The sequence below is a fragment of the Falco biarmicus genome, chromosome 4 (genome assembly GCF_023638135.1).
Source record: "Falco biarmicus isolate bFalBia1 chromosome 4, bFalBia1.pri, whole genome shotgun sequence".
NCBI lineage: Eukaryota > Metazoa > Chordata > Aves > Falconiformes > Falconidae > Falco > Falco biarmicus.
Window position 1 is genome coordinate 53,695,093 of NC_079291.1, and position 20,778 is coordinate 53,715,870.

General features: G+C 42.9%; 1 protein-coding gene across 4 annotated transcripts in view; it reads right to left on the bottom strand.

Annotated features, from left to right (window-relative positions):
• Positions 1-319: 319 nt before the first annotated feature.
• DPP6 (dipeptidyl peptidase like 6) overlaps positions 320-20,778 on the bottom strand; it is a 572,305-nt gene continuing 551,846 nt past the window's right edge. For all 4 annotated transcript variants that reach the window (XM_056336842.1, XM_056336840.1, XM_056336844.1 and 1 more), the window contains exons 17-26: positions 18,969-19,016; positions 14,595-14,693; positions 12,151-12,220; positions 10,001-10,195; positions 8,674-8,728; positions 7,660-7,765; positions 6,740-6,798; positions 4,268-4,340; positions 4,095-4,168; positions 320-2,561 (exon numbers count right to left, since the gene is read on the bottom strand). In XM_056336842.1, the coding sequence (XP_056192817.1) occupies positions 2,415-2,561; positions 4,095-4,168; positions 4,268-4,340; positions 6,740-6,798; positions 7,660-7,765; positions 8,674-8,728; positions 10,001-10,195; positions 12,151-12,220; positions 14,595-14,693; positions 18,969-19,016 (926 nt within the window). In that variant the 3' untranslated portion in view covers positions 320-2,414. The remainder of the gene's footprint in view (positions 2,562-4,094; positions 4,169-4,267; positions 4,341-6,739; positions 6,799-7,659; positions 7,766-8,673; positions 8,729-10,000; positions 10,196-12,150; positions 12,221-14,594; positions 14,694-18,968; positions 19,017-20,778) is intronic.

Here is a 20,778-nt window from a genome sequence, read left to right on the forward strand (position 1 = left end):
AAAGGGAGAAGGAAAGGTGCATCTTAACCAAAGGCTAGAGGGGGACAGGGGTCTTCTCATCAACTGCTACTTTGCAACTGAACCCACTTCGTGCTGCTTCATATTTCCCCCCAAAGCAGTCACCATTTACCATGGTGACACCATTTACCCAGGTTCTTACAGGCAGACTAAATGGTGATGCGTATTGATTTATAAAGACTTGTTTTCATCTTTCTGACCTGCACCCTGGAGTTTGGGTTCAGTTCAACCCGGAACAGCATTTCTAGCAACTTGATGCGTATTTAAATACTTAATGCTAAATAACGGCAGTAGCAACCAGGGTGGTAAAATAATGTTTTATTCCATGAATGAACAAACACTACCATGCCACATCCTAAAGTTGTCTCTACAAAAGATTGTGGACAGAGCAGATTTTTACATTTCTTGGGTCAAGTTCATTTCAGGCTTTTGAGCCTGATCAGTGTAGCAAAATCTGGACACGCAGCATTCTTATTGTCTATTTGGCATTTTGCCAGATAAAGCAGATTTATACAGTAGTTCTTGTTCACACAATGTTGATGCACTGTAAATTAAAGAAGATAATCAAAACCAAACTAGGTAATTTCTGTGGTTTATCAATATATTTTTTTTATGGTAGTCAAAGTACAACCAACATTCAAAGCTTAAAATAAAGATAATAAAAAAGACACACTAAAGAACACAAGGAGACATCATCATTGCTGTCAGGATGTGAGTTTACCCACAGTACTATGTAAAAAGTAGAAACTGGCATTGACATTCAAGCTGTCAAAACAGGAAGAGAAATTACATTAATTGTTATATTTCCAAGCTAGTACTTCTAAAGAGTCCTGATCAGCAAAGAAGTGTTATCGCATGCATGCTGAACACAAGACTAATATTGGATTGGGGACCTGACGGATAACTGACTTACATTCCTTTATATACAACAAAATGAAATATACAGTATTAATACTGGCTGTACATTTGGTCATAATATTTTACAAGGAGCGACACTAGTCAAAATTCTTATGACGCAGTAAGTGGAAGTGAGTGAAGGCTGGATTTCTTTCTGAGAGTTATATGTTTTCACAAGAAGTTTTAGAAGTTGCTTTGCACCGCTATAATGAAGTGTTAGATATTTTAAAGCAAAAATCCCCCCCCCCCCCCCTTTTTTTTTCTTTTATGTTTGGCAAAGCTGGTGTGAGCAGAAGAGATAATTAAATGTGTTTGGAATATGCTAATCATTGACCTGGAATAAAACAAAGCTGCAGACAGCATGTGCAATAAATCTCTGCACATTAGTTCTGTTTAAATGCTTTTATGAGATGATCTGCAAAGTATCTGGTACAAAGTCCTGCTACCATAGCATCATCTAGCCGTTCCCCAACTGGTTGGCCACCAATTGTTCCAACACTAAAAGAAGAAAAAGAACAATTGTGACTGTCGTATGTTTTAATATAATACGATAGAAATATCTCAGTTAAGCTGATGTAGCTTATTTATGTGCATATTTTTCAAGGCTGCCAAAGAAAATACTCAATCTTGCAGGCAAAGGCTATGCAGGGAAAATAAGTGAAATTTCCTTTGCTTTCTTCTAATAGATTTCTTTAATATCTGGGTACCTCGACTCCTATTGCTTCTTTAGACCTCTGAGGTCTAAAGTGAGTTGTTTACATCTGTGAATGTTTTTTCCCCATCCAGAGCAAGCTCAGAAGCTACTAAGGTAAGCATGAGACCCAATGAAATCCATACAAAATTAAGAAATAATTACAGGAAAGTAAAGATTGCGTAACTATAGTGGTATTTCACACAACTGAGTTTGTATGTCCTGTAGCAACGACAAACCTTCTGAACATGGGAAAGAGCAGGCAAATACGTATGAATCAGTATCCTTTAAAATAATTGTGCTATAATCTTTTCCATCTATTAGGTTAGATTTTTTCTGACACAGTGTGATGCTAACTATAGTAACCTTAACATGGATGATGGATTTCACTGCTACTGCTTGATTGCTTGAATGTAGAGAGACATTAAATCTTCCAGTCCTCAAAGTGGATTCTTCGGGTGTTCCTTCAAGTTCAATGTCTTACCACTTTCATGCTAGAAGTCACTTTGTGGCAACCAAAAAAGAAAAAAAAAAAAAAAAAAAAAAAAGAAAAGGAAAAAACACAAAGAAAAAGATGTTGGTTGTGATGGTTTAATTTCAGACAGCAGTTTCTGCTGAGTTCATCATGCTTAATGTTCTTCCATTTAGGAAGGAGTTGCTGTCAAGTAAAGCAGATGAGCTGCTTTCAGTGTTTTGTTTTGTTTTTTCAAAATACATGCTAACAATGTAACATCTGTTTCTTCAGGAAAATGATCCAGTTGCATATTGTTAGAGAGATCTGCCTTGTGCTTCGCACGGACAAATAGAGTTAATCGTCGTCCTCCTCCTCTTTCAGTGGGGCTATGGGCAGTTTGTCCTGAACTTGGAAACACGCCACAAAGAAGTTGACGATGGAGTTGTACAAATGCTGCTCCAGTGCTACATTGCTGAAGTAATGGCTTTCATCAGGGTAAATCTGCAAAGGAGCAGGCAAACACACCCCGTTAGCAGCTTCAAGCCTCAGCACTGGCCACCCACACCTGGAGCTTGAGCTCTGCTGCTCCTCAGCATTGTGCGTCTTCCTGTAGGCACACATGAGGTCCAGGCTAATTCAGGCACCACAGTGCTTTCAGACTGGCACCCTCCTTCAAAAGGAACTTTTTCTGGGGGGAGGATTTTCCATTTAATTCCATTCTGAACAAATTCAGGGTAAGCAGAACCAGAACATGCTTACAAATAACAGTGCTTGCTCCTTGTGAAAACTGAAAAAAACCCGCACAAAAGTCTTTGGAGCGAAGTGGTGTTAGGTTTTTACCAACTAAAACGAGGGCTTTAAAGTAAAAAAAAAAATAATAAAAAAGATAAGCTTGCTGGGGAAGTAATTTAATGGAAAAGATGTGGGAAGCTAGAAATTAAATAGTTTAAGCACAACTTTCCATTTAAATGGAACAGGTAACTTCTGCATAGGTTGAAGGAAAGGAGGATCGTAATAGGTTCTCTAGACTGGGATATTGAAGGGGGAAAAATGAGTTTCTAGGAGTGGATGCTTGCAGGCAGGACTGAGGTGTCTCACTGCTGCTCCGAGCACCTCAATCCAAGATACAGATCCCTCAGCCCTCCATTCAGTTTTCAAATAACCTTTGATCTGCATCAGGCCCGTTGGTACCTCCAAGCTCCAGTGAACTCATGCTCCTGCACTGGGAAATGTGCAGTCATTGTAGCACTGACCAAATCCAAGCCGGCCTCATTGCTTAGCGCCTGTGCCTGTGCTCCGTCCTATCTGCCTTGATGCATGATGGAGCATGATGGAGTGAGCATACTCATCACATGAAGCTCCGCAGAAATGCAGCCAGAGGGAGCTGGTATTCAGTAAATCAAGCTTTACTAGGACCTGGGCACTGCAACACAACCGTCTATACAGGTGAGTTGTAGCATGGTCCATAGTGTGTACTGAGCTTGGGCTACTGGCACTCTCCTGGCTGTGGCTTGGGATGTGGCAGAGGGTAGGGACCATCCCCGTGGCTGGAGGATGGGTTCATTTGGGAAGCTTTACTGGCTTGGACATGGGCCATTTAGCAAATCAGAGATGTAACTGGGTGAACAGAGGAGTTTTCTAGACCAGAGTATGTCGTTCACAGCGGGATGTCGGATTTAAGCAACATTTCTCTCCTTGATGTTTATGGTTGATTTAATTTAGATCCTTATTTCCCTGCAACTCTGAATTTGGCCTGTTGTTCCTAAAGAAAGTCAACAGGCATCAATTCCTTAGAGATATGTCTCTCAAAACCTAATTTACTGTAATTTAATAGTTGTTCTTCAACTGTCCAAACCAAAATAGTGGTATCAAATAAGCACAGGAGCACACAGGAACACATCATACACTAGTGCTATTTCTAATGCCAGCCTAAGTTTCCAACTGGATTTTTCAAAGTCTGCTTTACAACAGAAGCTTGAGATCAAACTGGGAAATAACTGTTCAAATATGAAAAAAAGGAAACACATACTGTACCTGCAAGCTGTAATTAGCCTTTGCCCTAATTAGGTGTGTGATAAGGTCCGCAGTATGCTGAAAATGGATTTTTTCTGTAAAAACAGATTACAATCATTAAAGAGGCAAATTTAATTAAGAAAAATCAAAGCCATCCCAAACATATAATGAGCTCAAATGATGAGCTGACTTACCATCAGCAGTAGCATGAATGATCAAAAACGTCTGTTCCTTCAGTAATGAGACTCTGTGTGCTAATTTGTTGATCTGTGAAGGCAAAGGTTGCAATAAGGTTAAAAATCTTGCTAGAAATTAGCAATTTTTATGGAAAAAAATATAGAAGTGCTCCATTCCGTTTGATACTTCATCACAAGGATAACAGGCAGGCACCAGCACAGCGTATTCTCTTGGCTACTTGAATCCATCTAGAAGTAAAATAGACACCCACCCTGTCCTTCAAGGCTCAGTATCAGCAGCAGGAAGGGGTCAGAGACCCTCATCTGTATTGATAATGTTCACTAAAAGCCTGAACTGCAGAACACATGGAAAATGTCAAAGCAAATTTCCAGTGAATGCAAAACACTGATGAAAAGTGTGCCCAGGTACCTATGCCTAAGAACTCTTCAGAGAGCTGGCGTGACTTTAGTATGCTTTGAAAGCCAACCTCAAAGAGCTTTGACAGCCCGGGGGAGGACCTGGTACTCAGTTCAAGTGTCCGCTGCTGAGAATGCCTTTGCCCCAAACTGTCTTTCAAATGCACGGGGGAAATAAATACAAACCTGAGTGACTGCAAACAGTACAGGGTAAGAGAAATGAAGGAATTATCCCCCTTTTGCCGTATTGTTCAGAAGAACACAAGTCTCAAAGAGACTCCAAAGGACTCCAGAAAGGTCTTGGAGTGGCAAAAGGAATGTGTGTCTCAAGTCACAGATGTTACTGTTTTATAGGGGGGCAGGGAAGAATACCTGCCTCACCTTAAATTTGTGTTTCCTTCCCTGTTCAAATTCATGTGCCCTAGCTCTGGTTCACTTGTGTGAGTTAGTGTGTTTTTCAGTTAAGACACCCTTGTATCAATTCTACCTTACACCTACTTTCATCTCTCCACTGTCCTACATTGTTTCCACAGAAGATAGACTAAAGCATCTCCAACAGCAACAGGACCTTCCATGTTTGGCTACAGAGATTAAATTAGGCTGAAAACATTGGTATGTATTATTAAGATATGGTCACTGTCATTTTAGGTTACAGATTAAATGTGTCTCTCCTCTTTTAAAAAGTGAAGCAGCCCTGAACATCAGAAGGTGCCCTTCATGTTTCCTTGGAGGCAAGTTTTGGGAAGTTTTGCTGGGTGCAGGCTTCTTCTGGCTTTCTTGCAGCTCCACACTGCATGAAGTCAGCAAGTGTTTGCAAAATTTGCAAGGATGCCTCTGAACTTCCCTATATCATTTGATTTAATGAGTTCTCTTATCCCCAGATTGCGGGCTGTGATGCCTAAGTCTTTTGATGGTGTGTACATGTCTTGCGCTCTGTTCTCCCCCTATATGGCTCCTTTGCTGCCCCAGATGTCACCTACCACAATACATGCTTTTTGGAATCTACATCAGGTCTTTAATTTCGTGACCTCCATAAAGCTAATGTCTGGCCAACAGGTTAGGAGCAGTTCTTCTCCCTGAGCAATTTGTGGTTCAACTATGGTGTGTAGGAGACGTGTATCAGTTAGGGACCCAGCCTGGAACAGTGCCATGCTCTGCAGAGAGCTCTGGTGCTGTTCCAAGCAGTCAATCCCAAATCAACCAAAAGTACCACTATTTGCTTAGGCCAACTTTTCAATATACAAAGAACATGTGACAATTCAAAGCTCTCATTTCTGGAATATTTTCACCTCTACTGACCTGCCTTCAGAGTTTGCAATGAGCATGAGTGCAAGATTTGGGAGATGTTGGACTCAGTGTTTAAATGACCAGGAAAAAAACTTTTGCTGCAGGGGCATAGGATGCCACCTACCTTCTCTGTAAGAAAACAGTTTCAAACCTTTGCTGCCTTCATGTCTTCTAGCTGAAGACAAGACTTAGCAAACTTAACAAGGTTTTATCTATAACAAATTTTGTTTGTGTGACTACTCCTAGGATTTTCCTCCAAGTAATTAAAGCATGTGAACCGAATGATCCCATCACACATATTAAATAGTATCTTTGTTAACTGGTGCCATGTCTCCTTTTCCATGTCCTGTTCAATTTTGGTACAGAGTTCTGCCTACCTGAAGTATCACATCTGTGCTTACTTTAAAAAAAGCCAGGAGAAGCTGAGCTTCACTTGACATTGGGTCAAAAATCATATCTCAAAGAGAATGAAAGTGGCAAGGCCATTGGGATGAACTTTAAAGGAGGTCCTGACATTGTGTCCACTTGGGCATCTGAGCCACTCATCCTTATTATCTCTTTCGATCTGTAAAACTGGAATAACTGTATTTACCCAATTTAGAGAGGCAGACATGAAGGCTAATCAATAAAAAACATATCCATTATTACTCTTAAGAAAAGCAGTAAGCAGGCTGAAGGACACCTTCAGTTTTACTAGCGAGTCTCTCCTGCATATCCTAACACGGAGTTAAAGAGTTAAAACCCAATTCATGTTTTATCAGGGAAACACAGTGTCCACGCAGTTACCTCATATGCTCTGTTATCAATCCCATGCAAGCCCAGGTATCTTTCAGAAAAGGCTGAAGCTAGAACAGAAAAAATGAAAACATCTTTTTCAGTCATAAGTGAGTACACTGGTGCTTCCGAGTCAAACATTGCAAATGTTAAAAAGACTTTATTTTCTAACATTGCTTTAATTACAGAGGCCATATTTCTAAAAGTTTTTGAAAATGTACTAAGGATATGTATGATACTACAGTCTTTCATTATCACCATGAGCTTATGGTTTCTAAATCAGTCACAGAAGAGACTTTCTTTTTTTTTTCTTCTCCTAAATGCAATTGAGATATAAGAGAAGAGCACTATCTTGTTGTGCCCCTTTCTCCTTTCACGTGGGACCATCTCCATCAACAACTGACTGCAAGTTCCCATTGGTCTCGGGGATAACTTTACAGGACCTGAAGGCTGGCTTAACATCGCTGACTTTCACGGCAGTCCCCTGATTTTCATTGGCACTAAGTGCACAGGGAACTGGCATCCCTGAGAGAAAGGACCACCATGTGCAGTGGATGTTGCCGTCACAGAGATGATGGGGCAGGGAGACTGGACCACAGGCTGCATGGGTGGATGGGTCAGGCAAGAAAGAAGCACGTTCAAGGCAGTGGTGCAGGTTGGTGGCAGAGGCTGGAGGGGTTTAGAGCCAATTCTTCTTTATTTAAAAGAAGCAAGTAATAAAAGTTATTTGATTGCTCTCACCACCATTGCTGGTCCCACAGGGGCCAGCAGAATTGCTCTTGAGGGGGAAAGAAGGATTTATGGCTAGTCCTAAGAAAACACACAGTACAAAACAGGCAGGATCTTGCGGAAGAAAGAAAACTGGAAAGGATAAGGCAGAAACATCATTTGTGGTCAGTAAGAGAGTCTGTGGGCTCTGGGATGGGGTTTACCATATAGTTTGAAGTCTGTCAGTGGGGAAAGAGCAGCTCCACAGGCGAACACCTGGTTCTCTTCACCGGCTGGAAGCATATAAGTGCTCAGGTAGCCACCGTAATCCTGGAACACAAAGGGGACAGAGGCATCAGTGGTCCTGGTGTGAGGTGATGCTGCTTTTGGGTACAGAAACAGGGCAGCTGAGACCTTGCAAACTTTCAGCCATTGTAGAGTCTTTAACATCATGCCCTGAAAATATAAAACAAGGGGCATTGCCCCAGCTTTGGTAGATGCGGCTGAACATGAGCTCTGTACTCATTACACTCTCCTGAAGGCAGCAGGGCTGTGGTGCCTAAGAGCTTGCCTCTTTTCACCCCACTTTATGGCTGTACATCTGATCAGGTATGTTACCTCTCCAAAATATCACCCCAGTCTTTCGTTATTTAAAATGGACATCACAATTTCAGCGTCTGCCGCCAGCCTGTTAACAATTCCCTGCAGAGATGCTGCTGTATGTGCAGCTCTCTTTGCCTGCTCTAAGCCTGCATCTCCCACAATAAACAATTTCTACTCACAGTCCCATTCTCATTTCAAACCGCGTGTACTTCGCAATTGCTGTTTCCCAGCTGGGCACACAGTGGTGCAAATCACCCTCAGAAATCAATATTGTTGTTGTACATTTGTACGACATGAACTAGATCTAGCCACATTCCCATAGGTCTTAAGGGACGAGATGAAAATGAAATGAAATTTTGCAAGGGGAAAAAAATAATTAATTATCCAACATTATTTTTCTGACAAATAGTCACTTTCTGCACTTGGAAGTTAATTTAAAAAAAAATGATGAATGCACTGATAAAATGAAACTTTCATCTTTAACATCTCTGAGCAAGAGGCAGTCTATCTCAAAATAAATAATAATAAAAAAGCCATCACTGACATATTAAAAAAAAAATAATCAGGATTTAGCCCAGCTACTTAGCCACATCAGCAAACTAGAACAGCACAGAGGAACAACGGAAAAACATTACCTTCCCAAACACACCGACTCGCATTTTATCAATGTAATGCTCCTTCAGCATGGTCCTAGAACACGAGAGAGGAGAAAAAATGGGTTAAAAATTCTTTCCCCTTAGATATAGCAAACATAGTGTGATTTTTGTCAGCTTGAATTTGGGATGGCTGTGGAAAAAATCATAAGAATCACATCTAGTTCCCACCCCCCTGCCACGGGCAGGGACACCTGCCACCAGCCCAGGTTGCTCCAAGCCCCATCCAGCCTGGCCTTGGGCACTGCCAGGGATGGGGCAGCCACAGCTGCTCTGGGCAGTGTCTCACCACCCCTGCAGTAAAGAATTTCTTCCTTATATCTAATCTTAATCTCCCCTCTTTCAGTTTAAAGCCATTCCCACTTGATGTAGACAACCTAAATCACGCTGCTGCACACTGCTCTCACACGAGTCTCTCCTCTATTTAATCCTGTGACCGGTTGAGCTGGCCTTGACCAAGCAATGGCAACACATAAGCTACACTGCCTCTGAAAGTCACAATAAAGCCAATGCTATGACACTACTCTAATAGTGTTTTTAGTATTATCATGTGCAGAATAAACCTAATATGACAGGACTTGACATTTAGGGTTTTGCACTGTCTTTTTCTGTTTTAAAAAGTTTAAGATTTTAAATGTCACAGCACTCTCCAAACTATCAAGCTGCAACAAGGTCTTTTACCACCTCATACCAGCATACTGTTCATGCTAGTCCCTCTGCTGCCTTCTCCTCACCTCATCTAGTGCCCACCCTCTCTTCTCTTGCTTCTTCTCTCTACTTCTTCCTTGGCTGCTCTCTCTTCACTGGCTCTCAACCACTTAACTTAACCAGCCACAGCTGCACCTTATCTACATCAGCCAACCCACGCCCCTGAAGCCAACCCACCGCCCCTGAAGCCAGCCCACAGTTGTATATTATCAATGCTAATTAACCCAGCTTCATTCCACTACATTTAAAGGTGGATTTTTTTTACAACTACCAAGCCAGCAAAAATTAATGTGGGAGCTGAAATTCAGGCTTACTTGTTTGTAGCTGTATGACTGTACAGAGCTAAAAATAAATAGGCTTTGAACAAGTGATACAGATAAGCGTGCTGTAATTTAGCTCTGTTTAAGGCTTGTTTTTCTCCTCTGCACTGGTTAGCACGAGCTCTCTTACATGCCATCACTTGGTCACAGCTGTGTGACTACATCGTCCTTCCCTCCCACCTCCTTGCTCCACCCTACACCACTAAAGCAACCAGGGATAATGACAGTCTCGGGTTAATTATAATGAATGAATTAATTTCTTCAATAACAGCGTCATTCACCGGACAGCTTCCAGCTGATCCTTCTCTTCCAAAAGGCCCAGCCTCCTCTTAACCTCGTGCAACAGCTTGGTGCCTTGGAAGCCGCTCCCGCGGCCATCAAACTTCAGCACGATGGCGTTGTGAGAGCTGACCATGACGCTCTCCCACGTCACTTCAAATCTCTCTGTTACGATCTGGCTGCCAGGTGTCCCGTCTCTAAAACAGAAATAGGCATCAAGCAAAGGCAATGGCACCATGCTGGGGCCAAACACCCTCCCGGGGCTGTGAGCATGCCACGGCAGTGGGGACGAGCAGCTCCCATGTGCACCATAAGGCAGGGCAGGTTTGAAGAAGGGGAGACCAGGCTCTGCAATAATAATGTGCAGAGGTTGTGCCTGTTGTGTGGGTGGGTTTTGAGGTTGAGGTGGAAGCTGCAGTTGGTTTCCACCTCCCTCTTTGCACAGCAGCTATTGCTGCACAAAGCTGAGCTTTGAACAAGCCCAGCAAGCATGTCACTAATCGGGCACGATTACTCCTGTGAGTAAAACTGGGCAGCAATACAGAGGTCAGTGGAGTTTTCCCTTTACACACCTGTCCTAATTTACATCTGTTTACTCTGTTCCCCAAAGACGGTATTTTTCTGGTGGAGGGGTTCCTGTGAGGAGCCTGTCTTTGAGGTGCGCTGGCACTGCCAAAATAAGTTGGATGAAGCTTGCAGACACCAACCATCCTTTCCTTCACTGGCAGGCATTGGGGGTTCATTTGCTGCCCCCCTTCACCCAGCTCAGACCTCCTCTCTCCCACCGGGTTCTGTAGAGGGGCCGTAGATGGAGCTGTCAATCACTGCTGCCACCACTGCTTCATGCAAGTACAGAGGGAAAGGACACCTTTAAATGCTTAAAATTGCCCAGGTTGGCCCCAAATTGGTGGGCAACACTCTCTCTTCACCTTTCTGCTTGGGGCCCGATCCTGTACAGGGGAAGTGTCTCAAGAAATATTGATCACACTTCAGGCAGGCAGCTCGGAAAAACCAAGAGCTGCTGCTGCTGATTGTAAGTAATATTTTAGGACTGGCAATACTGTAGAGCCGCTGGCTCTTCCAACTACTTCTTGTCCATTTTGGGGTTCTTTGAGACATCAGGCAACTCACTGCAGGATTTTAATGTGCATGTGACTTCAGTCATTTGCATTTATTCAAGCGAGACCCAGGCGCATCCAGCTTCAGAGGCAGCCTGATCAAGTGCTGTTAGCTTGATGAGCACCAATCTTCCTCAAGCACTTGTATAATGAAGTACATTTTCTCTGCAGTAATTTTATGATGTAACGACACACTTATTGCAGTGTTTTTGTCCTTCATGGAGGGGTATGCAGGGCGGTGTTCAGGCGTTCATCAGGCATTCATCACTCCCATACGAGGCAGCTCTTTTGCGGGGAGTTCCCTGGCAGGGAGCAAGCGATGCAGTGGGACACAGCCAGGGCCAAACGGGTTCTGCCAAGGTCAGTGACTTCCCTCCCTCAGTTCCTTTCCAAATTGCCAGAAAAAGCTCAGTAATGTGTATTATTATTACTAAATGTTGCATAAAGAAATACCCATCTGCTATGCCTGCCAGGAGGAAATCCTTCCTACCTAATATAAATGCTAATGTTGTGGAGATCTTCAAAGGTTTCTAGCTCTCTCTTTACTGTCACTTCAGGGAACACCAGCATTTACATGGGAAGGATTGCTGCATGCGGGCGCCTAAAATTTAAGCTGTAGTAAGCCTGAAAGCATCCCACTCTAAAACTACCTGTTAAGCACAGGGTGAGTGCCCTAAGCACTGAGACAGAAGGTCAACGTCCAGCTTTTATTCTTCCCCCTCCTGTTTCTGCCCCCCAAATTATTGAATAATTTTACAAAATTGAACAATTTTAGAACCCCCTCCCATTTATTCTGCAGCGTTTCACTAGGGTACCCTCCTGGGAGCTGAAACCCTTGGGGAGAAGGGACCAATGTCTAGCCTCTCCCAGCCCCGAGGGGAGGCAGGGGCTAGGGACCAATGTGCTGGACTCAGGTGCTAAAGTGGACAGGCATTCCTTGTACAAATTATATCTTAAAAAGGCTCTGATTGTGGCCAAGGTTTCCATGCTGCCCTAATAACATGAAGAGAAAGAAAAGATGAGCGAGAACTTACACAACCAAAAGCAAGGGGTAGTGCGCAGTGTCCGAGAAGGTCGCTGGCTTTAAGATCTGCATTGGCAATTCTAGACAAAAAAACCCAAACCAAATAACAACATATCTTCAGCGTGGAAACGTTGACATAACTCTAATAGATTTTTCTAGTGTTTCGGCCACTTACAAGCAGGAATAAAATGGCATTTCATCAGAGGCACTGGTAAATAACACCTTAGAAACACAGATGTTGTCAAAGAAAAGACCCATATTATGATAGCCGAGGTGACAAGAAATGTAAATCGGGACTACGGCGCAAGCTGTTCAGTCATGCATCACTTTTACAGCATTCAATTAACATCTGGCAATAGCTATAATTTTCCTTTTTGGCAGCTGGATGAGTGACGCAGCCAGAAATCAATATTTCAGGGCAGCAGAGGAGGGGAAAAATTGGCGATGAAAATGATAATTTAAAACCCAATTAAGTGTGGGGGCTGGGGGAGAGAATAGGATTATCTTGCTGTAACGGTGTGAAGACAGATAGAGAAACGTATTTTAATCCTAACTTCCAGAGGGCTTAATTTTCCTGTAAAACAGGAGGTAGCTGTGCTGAAGCCCACGTTGTTGTACTGGTACTGAACCGATATGAGTGAGGGACGTGCTCACCAAAGCTTCATTTAATTGCTTCCTATGGCTTCATATCGACAGCTAAAAATGCTGCCATACAAATGCCTTCCACATTAATGAGAGCGCATTTATTTTTAAAATGTTAGCTACAATCCAGATTAGCAAAGGCCCAGCAATTAAATCGGTATTAGAAGCATTTTCAGTAGATTAATACACAGATTAATTGCGCGGTTTAAGTGGTTTGCTTTGCAATCATTGTCTGACACTCTGCCTAATTAGTTATTCCATCTGAATGCTAATAGCTGCAAATTGGATCAATGGCCCAGGGACAGCCAAAAAGGCCATCGCTTGACTTTAAATATAACTGAGCACTCCGTGTAGCGTTCCCAAGGCTGTTCAGCCCAAAGCTTGGAAGATGCAGGGAAGGCACAGAACAGCTGCCTGGCTGCGGCCAGCTTGCATTTATTACACACACGCACACACACACACATATATTTTTGGTTAAATGAGCAAAATTGCATCTCAGTGTTACCTGCAGTTTAGAAATTCAGCATCAAGCTGAGTTACTCCTAACAAGCTGCCAGCGTCATGATGAGATAGATGGCTCACGGGGGGATAGATGTGATCTTTATGACAGGTTTTTCCCCGCCGTCTTTCCCTGCCCATAAGGCCTGGAAGTGCATGTCTGCTCCTGTTATTTTATGCACTGGTTTATGTTCCTAATGCCCATGTGACAAGCAGAACATTTTAGGGCCATTATTATCCTTTTCAAATAGCAACTGTCTCTCAGCCTTTGCATCACATTTTATAACACCCGGTAATGGCTGGAATTAGTAACCCGCCATCCATCACACCTCACTGCTCCCGTATCAATGCATCCAATCTGAGAGGTATGCTCCTTTCGGGCATGGGAGATATTACGGGTCATATTCTGAACCCAGGATCTTTGGGGTGGTTTTTTTTTTTTAGAGTTGCCACTGTACACGCAAATGGGGATTTTGGGGAGCCACTGTGTGACTCTCAGTATGGGGATTTTCCACATCTAGACGAGATATCTGCTTAGAGCCAGCAAAGATGCTTTTTAGGTTGTTTCAGGTACAACTATAGAGACAGGCAGAAAATGCTTACACTTTGGCTGTTTGTCACGAGGCTTTTCTCTCTCCTTTTGGCAGGCATATAGTTATGTGGGGACTGATTATACAAGTGGTACAAACAATGCACCAGCTGTGGATATAAACCACTCCAAGTTTCTGCCTTCTTTATTCCAGGTGCAATCTCTTTTGGTTTCTCTCATAAAGCTGTTGGTTTTTTTGTTTTTTGTTTTTTGTTTTTTTTTCCCCCAACCCTGTCAAATGATATGGCTTTCTCAAAGAATCCTGAATGGTTCTGATGGGCGGTCGTTGGTGAGCTGCTTTCATTCACTCCCATGCAGTATTGCACACTGAAAGGCAGCCACAGCTGTAGCCAGCAAGTACATACAGTATCCCACTTCAAACCCATCTCCACTAGTCCAGCTAGCACAAATGCCCTGAACAATGGGGGCACCACACTGTGTCATTTCCCAAAGTGGATTTTTCTCTGCAAAGAAAACATTAAAAGGCAAAAAACCCCCCAAACCCAACCCTATAATTTGCCTTTCTTCAGCTGCATGCTCATCAAATCCTGTCTCTGTAATAATCTCCTCATGTAGCACATCCTAAGAGAGTGCTTTGCAAACTGTGTGAGTTTATTGAGAGACAAAGTCATTTTTCCTCCTGCCAGTCTAGCCAAGATGACTGTATCATTTCACAGCAATGGCAGTGAAAAATAAAAATAAGACAGAGGAAAGGTGCCACTTACTGTAATCATCTATCTTGATTTCCATGTATTCTACCTTAGGCATTTGCCTGTCGTTTACAGCCAGCTGCACATTTTCATTTACCTCCAGCTCAAAAATTTCTGAAAGAATAAGGACAAGAACATAAAAACTTTGGGCATTGTTTGTGAAAAAGCATTTTAACATTTTATAGTCACCTTAGTATTCGTAACACAAATTTCCTTATGAAAGAATTTCCTTCTAGTCCTCACAGATGTCTAATTCAGTGAAGTCTTTGAAACCCCTTCCAGGTTCTGCATTGGCATAAAGCTATATTCCTGAAATCAGTGGCATTCACCTGACTTACAGCAGATGGAATGTGACCTTCAGTGCTGAGACACTGCTATGGGTCCCAGTCAGACATCTATCTACCTGCCATGCAAAGCTAGGTATCAACTGAAGTGGTCCTCAAGTCTATGCCCAAGTTACACATAAAGAATGGGGAAAGGGAGGAGTCTGTGGAGGGATTGAGGATAAAGTTGTGCTGCTGCACAAGAGAAAATCGGTGGGAAGGAAAGCCATGGGGAAAGAAGAGAGGACAAAGATCATACAAACCTGTGATGTCAGGTTTTGGAGCAACCTTGTTTTTTGGAGTGTTTCAAGATTTGTCCATTTGGCTTGTGTGTCTTATCCAGGGACTCTGGGATGAAATAGAGGAATCCTTCCTCCTTCCCAGTGTTTAACCTTTATTCCCCACATCCTGGCCATGCGCTCTAACCGCTGAGCCTCTTCTAGAAAAAAGTCCATCTCCAACACCAGAAAGAGCAAGTCCTTCCCAGGTGGTAAGGAAAGGGCCCATCTTTAGGACACATTTCAGGCTGTATGTCCTAAGTGGTGGGAAACGTCTCCTGGTGATGGTGAGGCTCCTGAGTCCCACGGAGCAGGGATCCAGGGGCCAAGGGGATGCCGTGGTGGGGGCAGTGAAACCTGGTCTGGGGGGAGCCCATTCCAGGGCTCATCCCCGTGGCATCAGGCTGCGTTTGAACCAGGGGGATCCAGGCATTGTCTCTGCCATGCGAACCCAAGGAGGGTTTGAGGTTTCACACCAAATTATGTGTTTCATTGACTGTAACTTCCCCTTCGAGACACACTGATCAATAGCTGTGTAACCCCAGCTCCTCAAATAATACTTATAGTACCTGATTATCATGCTTTCATTGCACATCTCTGCTGAACAGGCAGGCACAGCACAAAACCGTGCCCTTCCCAGTTAATACATTTCACAGATCTTTCAGCAATAGTATATTGGTTCAGTGACTATTCACCCTGCTTCTGAAAAGCTTGGCTCATCTCTATTGAAAGCACAACCCCCTCAAAAGTGCCAAAGCAACAGCCTATTACGTTTAGTTAAATATTAAGAATCTCATTTAATTATGGCACACACAAGTAGCTTTATCAGCAGAAAGGGGCTTGCCACGTAGGGGAATTCAGTCAAGCCGTTTTATTTGTTCATATAATTGCATTCACAGAAAGCCAAGAAGACTGTGGAGGAAATAAAAAAGATTGGCATATCTCCTAAAGGACTTTCTTTTCTGCTTTAGGACCACAGGGAGCTTGAGTCTGTGGAGTACAAATGGTCATTGCTTAATTAAATGTAAGCACGCTATAATATTCAGTGCAACTCACTATTATCAGATTATTGCAGAATACAGAGGCAAACTCCCTTTATAGAGTAATGGGCTCATACTAAATAAGTAAATTCAGTAACATGCAACTGTCAGTTGCCCTTTATTCAAAAGGAAAAGAATGAGGGGAAAAAAGGAACCAGGGGAAATGCTAATCATATGCAGAAAATCATGAATTTCAGTAGGGGATGTGTTCTGTACATGACTAGATTGAGCTCTCTATGTAATAAATGCTACACATATATACCTGTCAGAATAAAATTAGTCTTAGTGTGTTTTATGTTACTTTTTCAAGCCCTTCATTTGCTGTTTCTTGTTTTATGGTCTCTCTCATTTTATTCACCTAGAAGTATTTTATAAAACTATGCAGCAGGCTATAACACAGTTCATGAGAGCACTATTCTGTACATGCTGTTACAGCCAGTCAGCCATCTCCATGCCTATGGTAAAATTAAGGTGGTGTGTTTAACAGGGAAAAACCAGAAAGTGACATTGGAGCTGCAGGTCAGAGCTAAGAAACTCTCCTGGCCCTGTGGCAACATTGTCTGTGGGCTGTAGAGCCTTGCAGGCATCCCCAGGGCTGCCCTGGGGTCATGCTCAGTGAGGGCACTGCCAAACCCACATCTCTGCTGGGAGGAAAAGATGAGACATCCTTGTGCACTGGCTGAGATACCAGTGGTCATTGGTGCAGAGAGACTGAAAAGCTAGGAGCTTGCAATTTGCTTTCTGTATTGCTTGAAAAATCAATTCTTGTATTTTTGTAGACCAGAATAGTTAGCTACGTGTGCCAACTTTTGCATATTTACAGCAGAAGTTGTTTCACAAGGGAGCAGACAGGCACATGGAGCTATACCTCTAGCCCACCATTGCCAGCAGCAATAACCCTGGTTCCTCAGTGAGAGCCCTACTCCGGACAGCAAAATCAATCAGCTCCATCATGGCACTTTTATCCAGAAATTAAAGAGCGGTGGGGAAACTGAGTCATGGGGAAATGAAGCATTTATTTCACAGTCACCCCATAAGCAAGGTGATGGCAGATGGTCTCAGCCATGGGCCAGGGTACGTTGCACTGCTTTTCTCCGGCAGCAAAGATTTCTCTTGCTATCCTTACAGGACAGTCATGCAGCAGTATATTGCTTTAAGCTAACTTGTTCCAAGATGCTGCTAAATGTTATGCACGTCTTTCTCTCCAAAGGAACATTTTAATTGGAAAAAAATTTATGGAAAACGGTGGATAGATTTGTGTTAAATGTACAATATATCTCATTAACAATATTGGACACTGCTGACACTAAGTGAAACACTACTGAGTATTTCTATTTTAATGGCAAAGGATACAATATGCCACAAATCTGATTGTAAATTGGATTTTAAAAAAATTCAATCAGAATTTGGTATTGCACTTTACACATCCTGCTTACAAGCAAAACTTTTCTAGGTGTGGTAAGGGCTTGAAATGTGTGTTGCCAACAGAAATTGAGAAAACAGGGAATAAAACAGGGAACACACAGAAACTGTATACAGGAAGATTGATCCTGTGCTTTTCTCTTACATGTCCTGGTGCTATGGGATTCTTTGCTTTAACACTTGTCACCCTCAGTGGGAAATGAAGCAGCTCAGCATTTCTCAGAAAACCTTAGTATAAGAGCCAGATTACCTGCTTTGGTCTGTTTCTTTGCAGAGGCAACAGCAGTGAGCTGCTGTAAATCCAGTTAAATGAAATTGATACCTGATAAACTGATACCGGCCATGTACAAAGCAGGTAGAATAAAAGTGTTGCTTATTATGTGGATCACAGCAATGCCTGAAGTCCTTAACTGTAGGTTAAAGCTGGGCTAAAGTCTACATTAAAATGAAAGATAAAGGTCTCCCATCAAAATGATGGGAGCAGATAAATCTTGGTTTCACGGTGAGAATCCCACACCGTGCTATGAAGTCTTCCCAGACTCATGAAAAACAGCAAGGGGCATCTTGGTTTAAGACCCCTATATAGTAGGGACAGAGAAAGGCTCTATCCCTGAGGCTCCCAGCCATGCTGACTTGGGGTAAAAAATGGATCTTTCTGGATAATTTCTATTGCTACGGGTGTGAAGGAGGAAACCCAGAAACCTAGTGGCTCTCTGGACTCTACAAGGAGTCCTGACCAGTCTGGCAATGGCCACAGCCAGTAAGTACCACATATTTTGAGGGAAGAAGCTTGTATTTGGAGTAATTTCAGCTTCACAGTGGTGTAGATGTGAATCATTAGCATGAAAAAGCCTTACCAGAAAATAGGTGCTACAATCCCCAGGAACAGGTCAGGAAACCAGGCAGAGGTACAAGTTGTGGGGCTTACTCTTCTGCATTATCTCTCTCAGCCTGGTAATCCCTATCAGAGTGGTTTTATTAAACCCATAGATTAAGCTAAATCTTTCTTTTGTCTTGAGTGGGATGTAAAACAAAGTTTGTGGAAGACTAACAAAAGACAGAGAGATCTGGACTTTGCTTTTTTTTTTTTTTTTGAGAAAGGTGATGACAAACATCATGCCTAAACCACTGTGTTTGTACTCCAAACACCAAGGTGTTGTGATGGCACCACAACAGCTCTGCAAGTCCCTTTCCCTTGCAGAAGACTTGTATTTAGGCAGAGCCTGGGCTCCTTGCTGGTGTGAGTTTACCAAAGAGCAACCACATCTCACTGTCCTGCCTGGCTACTCTTCTCTGAAGAATTGCAAAGCTCAAGCCCATTCTTACTCTGTGCGTCGGTTGTGTTGTGAACAGTCACCATCGGGACACGAGGACCTTGAAAAAAAGAAGAAAAGAAATTGATTAAATTTCTATTGAAGCACACACAGACACACGTGAACCTGGTTTTGAATTCCACGGAGCTGAAGACTCCTGAGACTGGCTTTCCATGCAAGAGTAATCTAAAAAGCAAATCACCCTGGTATTAGAAAGAGTCTATGAATAAATGACAGTACTGTAGACTCAAAGACATTTGAGGCTTCAAAGCCCTTTCCCAACAGACCACTAAATGCATCTTTCCCTAATTTGTAAACATTATAATTAGCACAAACACAATTAAATCACTTGCTTTAAAATTATTCTAATGACACCCAAACATCACAGCACAAAGCATTTACATTTTGTATGCCATGGGTAACTGTTGCTGTTTTGCAAATGTTTTGAGTTGTTTGCTTTCAGTTTTTTCTTTTTTTTTTTTTTTTAATTTAAATGAATTAAATACCAGTTTGGCGCTCACACTAAAGACAACCACATATGCTATCTTAAAATGCAGCATTTGGGTATTGAAATCAGTCAGTATTATACAAAGAGGATTATCATTACTATGCAATGCACATCACTGAACCACAGAATTGATTGCTGTAGGATGTTACAGTCTTTAGGATGCTATAGTCTCTACCACAGGATGCTGCAGGCTCCAGCACAGGATGCTGTAGGATGCTATAGCCCTTAGCACAGTGGTCTGGATTCAGCTGCTTCTTCAGAAAGTCACCAAGTGGCTGGTTGATAGAAAAATGGGATGGTACATGAGATTAGGTTCATTTTGTCGTCAGCTTCTTTCTGTCTGGTTTGCAGTTATCATCTGCTGGCTGCTCTCGGAGACAGGACGCTGGGCCAAGATGAACTCCTGTCTGACACAGTACAACCACCTGTATGTTACTACCATACCCGTTCATAGCTTTTCCAATGAGTTTGATAATACTGATCAGGAAGGTGGAAGAAGTACTGCAATGATGCAAATTGTTAATTCTTAACCTCAGAGATAGTGGTTGTCTTACTTTCCTTCCCTTTCCTAATAATGCGATACGATGCAGCAGCAGCAGCAAGTGTGAGCAGCTGGGGAAAAGATCATCCCTACACCCAGCAAAGACCCCAGCAGCAGAGCCAGAGTCCTCCCACGCTGCGTGTTGGTGAAGATCATAGATCATAGAATCATTTACATTGGAAAAGACCCTCAAGACCATAAACCTAATGCTGCCAGGTCCACCACTAAACCATGTCCTGAGATGCCACATCTACATGTTTTTTAAATACCTCCAGGGATGGTGACTTAACCATGTCCCTGGGCAGCCTGTTCCAGTGCTTGACAACTCTTTTGGTGAAGAAACTCTTCCTAATACCCAATCTAAACCTCTCCTGGCACAACTTGAGGCTGTTTCCTCTTGTCCTATCACTTGTTACCCAGGAGAAGAGACCCACACCCAGCTCACTACACCCTCTTTTCAGGAATTTGTAGGGAGCAGTAAGGTCCCCCCTCAGCCTCCTCCTCTCCAGGCTAAACCCGTCCAGTTCCCTCAGATGCCCCCCCCAGCCTTGTCCCCCAGCCCCTTCCCCAGCCCCTGCCCGGCTCTGGACATGCTCCAGCACAGGGTTTGAGGTACCAGGATTTCTCTTTTGTATATGCTGTATTCCCAGTTCAAATTTACTATGTAATGAGGTTGAGAAATCGGTGGGGATGGCAAAATTTGGAACTGTCTTTATGAAAGACCCATGGAAGAAAGGGTGTTAGAAACCATGTTTCCTCCTTTCTCAGGCTCTG